The sequence below is a fragment of the Callorhinchus milii genome, unplaced genomic scaffold (assembly GCF_018977255.1).
Source record: "Callorhinchus milii isolate IMCB2004 unplaced genomic scaffold, IMCB_Cmil_1.0 Scaffold23, whole genome shotgun sequence".
NCBI lineage: Eukaryota > Metazoa > Chordata > Chondrichthyes > Chimaeriformes > Callorhinchidae > Callorhinchus > Callorhinchus milii.
The window spans coordinates 7,938,946-7,945,923 of NW_024704764.1; the positions used below are offsets into that span (position 1 = coordinate 7,938,946).

The following is a 6,978-nucleotide window of genomic DNA, read 5'->3' on the forward strand; positions in this document are numbered from 1 at the left end:
TGAACAAACGATGATGCATATCTGTTAGGGTACATTCTGTGTGTGTGTGTGTGTGTGGGGGGGGGAGAGAAAACACACACAGACACTGGGGAAATGAGTGGGATTCGATTTGTCGATATCTCATTAATGCCAAATAAGTGTAAGGAGGCGAATTGCACCTCCCACATGATCATAGAGCCCATGGGTATAAAAGGAGGTGGAAGTAGCTAACAGCTTCACAAGACAACTGAACATTACTGAGCAACCGAGAAAGAGAGAGAGAGAGAGACCCAGAGTCAGACAGAGACAATCTTGTTAGGACTTTCTTTGCTCATCCAGAGTAAATCCAGACTTCAGAAACTGTAAGTACCTTTAGCTGTTTGCATGTGTGTGTGTGTTTTTTTATTCTTGTTCAACCCGCTTTGTACTGCTATTTATTTCTCTCTCTCTCTTGTTCTCCAGTTAAAACACTTTGTTCTTCCCTCTTCTCTCCTTGAAGAGTTTTTGCAGTGTGTATTCGAAGTCCATTCGAAGTCTGAATGTAATCCGAGCAACGATACTATTGCATGCACTCAATTCAAACCAAACTGGGTCTCTTGTCAACCAGTAACACAAACGTCTAAACATGCACACTTTTGTTTAAGCTCTAGACATTTCATCCCGATAACTGGGATGTCACTATAATTCTGCCCTCAGTTAACCGCACCTTCAATAAATCCTGTTAAGCACTTTGAGACTTCCTCCCGAGGGTGAAAGGCATCCGATGCGAAAGGTTATTTATTTTACCACCGTAATCGTTTGCATTCGAAGCAAAACGCCTGATCGCGCGCGCGATTCTGCGTTTCCAAGATTTCACCGGGAAAGTGTAGTGACTGCATTGACGGGCAAAATGCAGCAGCCCGATTTGCGTACGCAGCAACGTCCCACAAAACGGGCATGAAGTGCCTGCTGAATTTCTTTCCGTGCGAAGATGGTCTGTTCATTCAACCCAGTCAAGAAGAAGAAGAAGAAAAAAAAGAAGAAGAAGAAGAAGAAAAGGGAGAAAAAAAAACGAAACAGAAAATCAATTTGACGGCTAGGAAGGAATTTAAAAAAAAAATTTTTTTTTTACAATCTTAACAGTTTCAAAGCGAAAAAAAAATCTGCTTCGATCAGTCTTTCGGTCTTATTTTCTCCTTGTGAAAAATGCACGTGTTTTCTTTTTTTTTTGCTATCCCCCTTGGATGGTGACCAATTACGTTAGGTGAACGATTTTTTTCCTGAATCCGTTTGCCCAATAAAGCTAAGTTCTTTTATGTCCTGTCCGTCAAACAATGCCCATCCACTGCTGGGTGCGATTTACTCAGACGCTTTTCTGCAGCATTCGTTTTGCTGCTGGGTATCTGCGGACAAAACGGGTAATCTCTATTCCTCTCGCCCTCCCGCACGAAAGGCGCGATATAAATACAAGCCGCTGGTTGCCGTTGCATTTCTATGCCAACGTGATTTCTTGTGGTAAACCGGGCTTCTAAGACGGGACAGAACTTGAGGGGGCTGTGAAAGTTTGCTCACTTGCTCGCTTACAAAACTCCTCTGTGTCGATCAAACCTCTAAGTCACTGCAAGACTGTAAAAGGGGTTTCTCCTGTGTATAAAGTCCTGCGGTTCAATGGTTTGAATATTCCTTGCAGTGAAGTCAATGCTGAAATAAAGGTGCATTGGGAAGGAAAATGGACATAAAGATGTAAGTGGGTGGAAGGGGAGGATTGAGCCCGGGATCCGTTACTGTGAAGCGCTCTGCGACGCCGTCCGGCGTGGAGGGCGCTATATAAATCCGAGTTGTTGTTGTGGTGTTGTTGTTGTGTAGTGGGCAGAGTTGCAGCTTACAGAACAGGAGCTCTCGGGTTCGAATCCCGGTCCCTGCTGAGTTTGCTGGTCTTAGAGTGGGTGTAATTGGCCCCGGGATTTCCTGGGCTTAGAGAGGGAAAAATCTGCCAGGGTTTCTGCTCCCAGTCCCTCTGCATTAAGTGTGTGTGTGTGTGAGGGGGTGGGGGGGGTGGGCGGAAGCCGGGCGAGGGGAGGTTAGGCTTGGCTGTGACGCCCTCTGCAGTCGAGTGGCGCTGCCCAAGTGCCCAGCGCCCGGGCTCAACGGGAAACAGGACGATACGGCGATGGGAATCCGGTGGGATGGGCAGTCTGGAAGGACGAGACCGAACCAGGCGACATATTTATCTGTATCCGAACCTCTCTTGCAATCCCGTGATGTCTTTCCCGTGTGTTTGCAGATGTCGGCTGCTCAGAAACCATGGACCACCCTGATCGTTGTGGCCGTGTGCGTGTTGGTGTGTTTGGGGACCCTGGCGGAAGCCTATCCCCCCAAACCCGAAAACCCCGGGGAGGATGCCCCACCGGAGGAGCTGGCCAAGTACTACTCGGCTCTCCGGCACTACATCAACCTCATCACACGGCAGAGGTGAGAGCTCAGCTCGCTGGCCGGTCGCGATCTAATCCGTCCGTTCGGCGCTTTGCGGTGGGTTCTTCGGCGACAGCTCCGATCGATCTCGTCGGTACGTGATTCACAGTCGACGCGCTGTCTGTCTATCTCGTGGATTTCCACTTCGCTGCCTTCCCCCTTCGATTAACCCCTCGACTGCCAGCCGCTCACGGACTGACCCTTGTAAGGATGGATCAGTGGTTTGTACGTCGCTAGCAATAAGATGATCGCAGCGCTGGCGGTGGTGGTCCTTCAGATGAGACGTTAAAGCACGTTCCGCCTGTTTCGGGCGCACGTTAAAGATTCCCATGAAAGAGAGAGGGGCAGAGTTTTTCCTAGTCGATCCGAGCTGGATAAGTAGCGGGAAGTTTCCCAGACAGCACACTCTCAGTATCAAACTGGTTAAGCTGGTTAAGCTCCATCAGTCACCCACCGCGCACTCTGGGGTCCCCACGAGCCTTGGCTCTCTCCAACCCCTGTGCCTAATACCTCCCGGGGTTTAGGTAAGCAGGGTGTGCGTCCCTCCGGGGAAGAGAGTGCCAATCCGTTCCAGACACTGGGAAATTTCCAGGTGTAGGTGGCTTACCCACGGCGGGGAACTCTGTTCGGTTTGAACACCCTCAAGCCACGGCGATGGGTTTCCGCGCGTGTCAGACACTCGGCTTTGAGATGACACAAATAAATCAATCAATCGGAGAGAAGAATTATTCAGCTCTAACGCTTGACAAACTGAGCGCTCCCGTTGTTAAACCATTCCCTCTGTAGCCTCCCGCGATCCATTGGCAACTTACAGAGAGGGAGAGATTGCACTCCCCAGATGGGCTGATCTTATTGACGGACCCACCCTTATTTATTGAGCCAAACATTTACCTACAATAAATCTGGACAGGGCTCAGGCAGAGCTGTGGATCAGAGCGAGTGTTCCAGAGCTCATTGTAATCTGCGTTAAGGTTTCCAGTCCCTTGTTGTATCATTGCAAAGATTGTTATTTACACGCATAACTTCCTGGTCTGGTTTGATGGGTTTCCTCCGTGCGTGTCAGACACCCAGCGGATGACGCACAAAAAAATTGAGCGTGTACGAGAACCAAATTCTATCGGGGAAACTTTAAGACGAGAGGGTTATTTATCTCACACTGTGCTGTAGAGTTCCTACGCCATGAGTCGCGTAGAGGCCTCTCAGTGTGTGAGAGGGGGAGAGGTAAGGAAATCAGTCAAGACTCTTGCTGTTGATTGCTATCTCCTGCTGGAAAATGTGCGTCTGCGTCCGGGTGGAGGTGGGTAAAGGAGAGGTATCGGGGATGATCTGTGTGTGACTGAATAATCTGCCGAGGTTCTGTATCTGAGCTCACACAACAACCTGCATTTATGCAACGTCTATCACGCGAGGATAACATGTCACATAGAGCGTTGCCGTTTAAAAAGCAGCTTAATGCAGTGATGGGGTGGGGTGGTGGGTGGGGGGGGAAATTTAGTGGGGGGGGGTTCTGGAGGGAAGAGATCGGATAAGCCGAAGGGCCTTCTTCATCCAGACCCATCTTAGGATCTTTCTTGCGAAAGTAAAACATAAATCAAAATGAAGGCGAATGCGCTGAGTAAGCAATTAACTATATCAACTACAGTTGACTCTAACTACAAAACACGCAGTCACGACACTCTGCAGTAAATCCTGTGAAGCGCTTTGAGATTTCCTCCTGGTGTGAATGGTGCTTTATTGCAATGCAAATATTATTCATGTGATGCATTACGTTACATTTTCCTTATGTAGATTTGCCTACAAATGCACAGTTACTACACTTTACAGTGTAGTGTTTTCGCCGCTGTTATTTTTAATTAGCTTTTTTTAAATTAATCCCACTTTACAGCTCTACCTCCCGTCCCCCCCCACCCCCGCATCCCTTAATAGTTTGAGCGCTGAGGTGCTTGTGATTTTGGATGATTCCATTGATCCAACCTCAACAGCCACTCGCGCTAATGAATTCCACACCCTAACAGCCATCTGTGCGATGTTTCCATCTCCACACTTCGTGGGCTTGTGAGAGAAACCATCAATGTACTGCCATCTTGATTTGCTCTAATACCTGCCGCGCAATCAAATCCTCTCGCCGAGTCCTTCTGCTTTCCAGACAAAACCATTCACGTCCTCCCCTTCGCCCTTAATCATCCTTCTTCGTTCGGCACGTCGTCGAGACGCCTCAAAGCGCTTCACGGGGGAACTCACTGCAAAGTGCAGTGACTGCGTAGTTTGTAAGCGAACGGGTTTTTTTCACACAAAAGAGGGACATGGGTGCTTTAAACTCATACTTAATAATATCACAAAATAGCAGTTAATGAGCGGTGGTTTGGGGGGTTCGCCAGAAACAGCTCTACCTGATAACGTACCTGAGAATGATTTTTTTTTCCCCGACAGATATGGGAAGAGGGAAAACCCAGAAAGTCTGTCAGAATCTCTCTTTGATGACAGCAAGGATCACACCGGGAGGGAAAGGTAACTATCGCTAGTTTGAAGGGCCTCAGCTCAGCCTTAGCGCTGCACAGCAGAGCAGAAAACTGTGGTTGAAGCAAACAGTATCATTGTAGTTAAGGGACAACCTGATGCATGTACAAGCGAGAAAGAAATGCAGGTGTGTGTGTGTGTGGGAGAGGGGAATTGGAGAGGTAGGAGCTTGTTTGGAGTCTAAACACTAGCACCGATTAGTCGGGTCGAACGGGCTGTTTCTGTGCTGTACGACTCAATAAAATTTTTTAGCTGCACTTCTTTCTCGGCTGCTGTGAATTCCCATCGTTCAGCAAATAGTCCGTCTCTCCGTCTCTGTACCGTCTAAATTTAGTGGGTCCCACTCCCTCATGCCCCAACCTCAGGGTGAAGCTGTTTTACGGCTTCCTTCGCTAAGCGAGAGCTGGGATGAAGCTTATTTATGTAGAGCTATTAATAATTACCAAGAATTATTACCTTTGCTTTTTACGTATGTACTGGAGCTACACGCATAAATGTCATAAAGTCCGTTATATTGCTCCGTATAGGCTGCAGTAAAACTTACACAGATACAATGATAATTATGCTGACAAGACTTTTGACTGCTCCCTTTTTTATTTGCTCCCTTTTTTATTTGCTGCAGTTAAAACCCGGGTGATTAGGAAGCTAAAGGCAAAGAGTCAGCCTGGCTCAGTCACCGGGACTCTCTCCAACTGAGTCAGAAGGTTGTGGGTTCAAGCCCCACATCGGCACTTGTTTTTATTTATTTACCCAGAGAGTTGTTACGGTCTGGAACGCACTTGGCTGAAAGGGTCGTTGGACGCAGATTGCATAGTAGCTTTCAAAAGGGGGATTAGACAGGTACTTTGAGAAAGAAAAATTTGCAGGGATGTGGGGTGAGAGCGGGGGAGTGGGACTAGTTGGGTACCTGTTTCAAAGTGCCGGGCACAGCCACGATGGGATGGGCCGAATGTCCTCCTTCTGTGCTGTGAGAGTCTGTGCTTCCCTGAACACAAGTTGTGGTTGTGGTGGTTGTTGTCGTAACTTGTTTTCTGTATCGTTTGCTCAGGTATGATGACTCTTTGGTGTGGTGATCCTCTCCCCTTTGTATCGGGTCAATCGTTGTGTCTTTGGGTTGTAATTACAATAACAGAAAAGACCTGGCCTTTTCCGGACGAAATGAAAAGGTTTCCGAGGATCGCTATTTGCAAGCCTTTCCCTCACGCATCGAGAAACCATTGAAGCTTTTTTTTTTGTGGCAGGCAATTGTACATAATTTATTGTTAAATATGATATACTGCAATCAAAACACCAAACCTCCCCTAACCCTAACCCTAACTCTCCCCCCACTCCCCCGCCTCTGTCTGTATTAAAAAAACAAACCCTATCTCTCTCTCTCTCTCTCTGTTTGTATTGTAAAGATGTTGACGTGGAATTAAAGATTAATGGATGAATCAAAAATGGAATCATTTTTAGTTTGGTTTCACTCAACGCACTCTACCTATAACTCACCAGGTAGAAGGGCGAAACCTTAGGCAAGTTTCCTTACTCCACCCGCCTCTGTTTACCGAGCAGTAAGTAGAAACCCAGCTGTTAGTCGATTGACAGATCGCTTTCCAGGGGTAATAATCCCTCCAAAAACCCCCACAGAACATTTGGTCGCTGAATCCATGATTGTTTGTGGGTCGCAACTGTGCGCAATTGGCAGCCGCGTTTCACCCACAAAATACAGATAATCCACTTTATTGCTAAACTGCATTCTGTGATGAGCTTTGAGACGTCTCAACGATGTGATAAAGGGCTATATCATATCCAAGGATTATTATTAGTAGTAGCAGTAGTATTAATATGATCATACAACCCATTGTATTAGTGGCGGTGACTGGTTTTGCAGTGGTCTGTTCTAATCCCAAACTCAATCCGCTTGCAAAAATGCACAGTCACTACACTTTACAGTAAATGCAGTGAAGCGTATAGCAATAATAATAACCCTTGCGTTCGATAGAGCTCCTTATGACGTGTTCGAGACGTCTCAAAGCGCTTCACAGAATA

At 47.2% G+C, this 6,978-nt stretch overlaps 1 protein-coding gene across 2 annotated transcripts; it reads left to right on the forward strand.

Annotated features, from left to right (window-relative positions):
- The first annotated feature begins 217 nt into the window (after positions 1–217).
- Positions 218–6,293, forward strand: pyya (peptide YYa). Of its 2 annotated transcripts, XM_007901419.2 has the most exons (4): positions 218–341; positions 2,243–2,430; positions 4,861–4,938; positions 5,996–6,293. In XM_007901419.2, the coding sequence occupies exons 2-4, from the start codon at positions 2,243–2,245 to the stop codon at positions 6,018–6,020; spliced, it is 291 nt and encodes a 96-aa protein (XP_007899610.2). In that variant the 5' UTR covers positions 218–341; the 3' UTR covers positions 6,021–6,293.
- Positions 6,294–6,978: the final 685 nt, after the last annotated feature.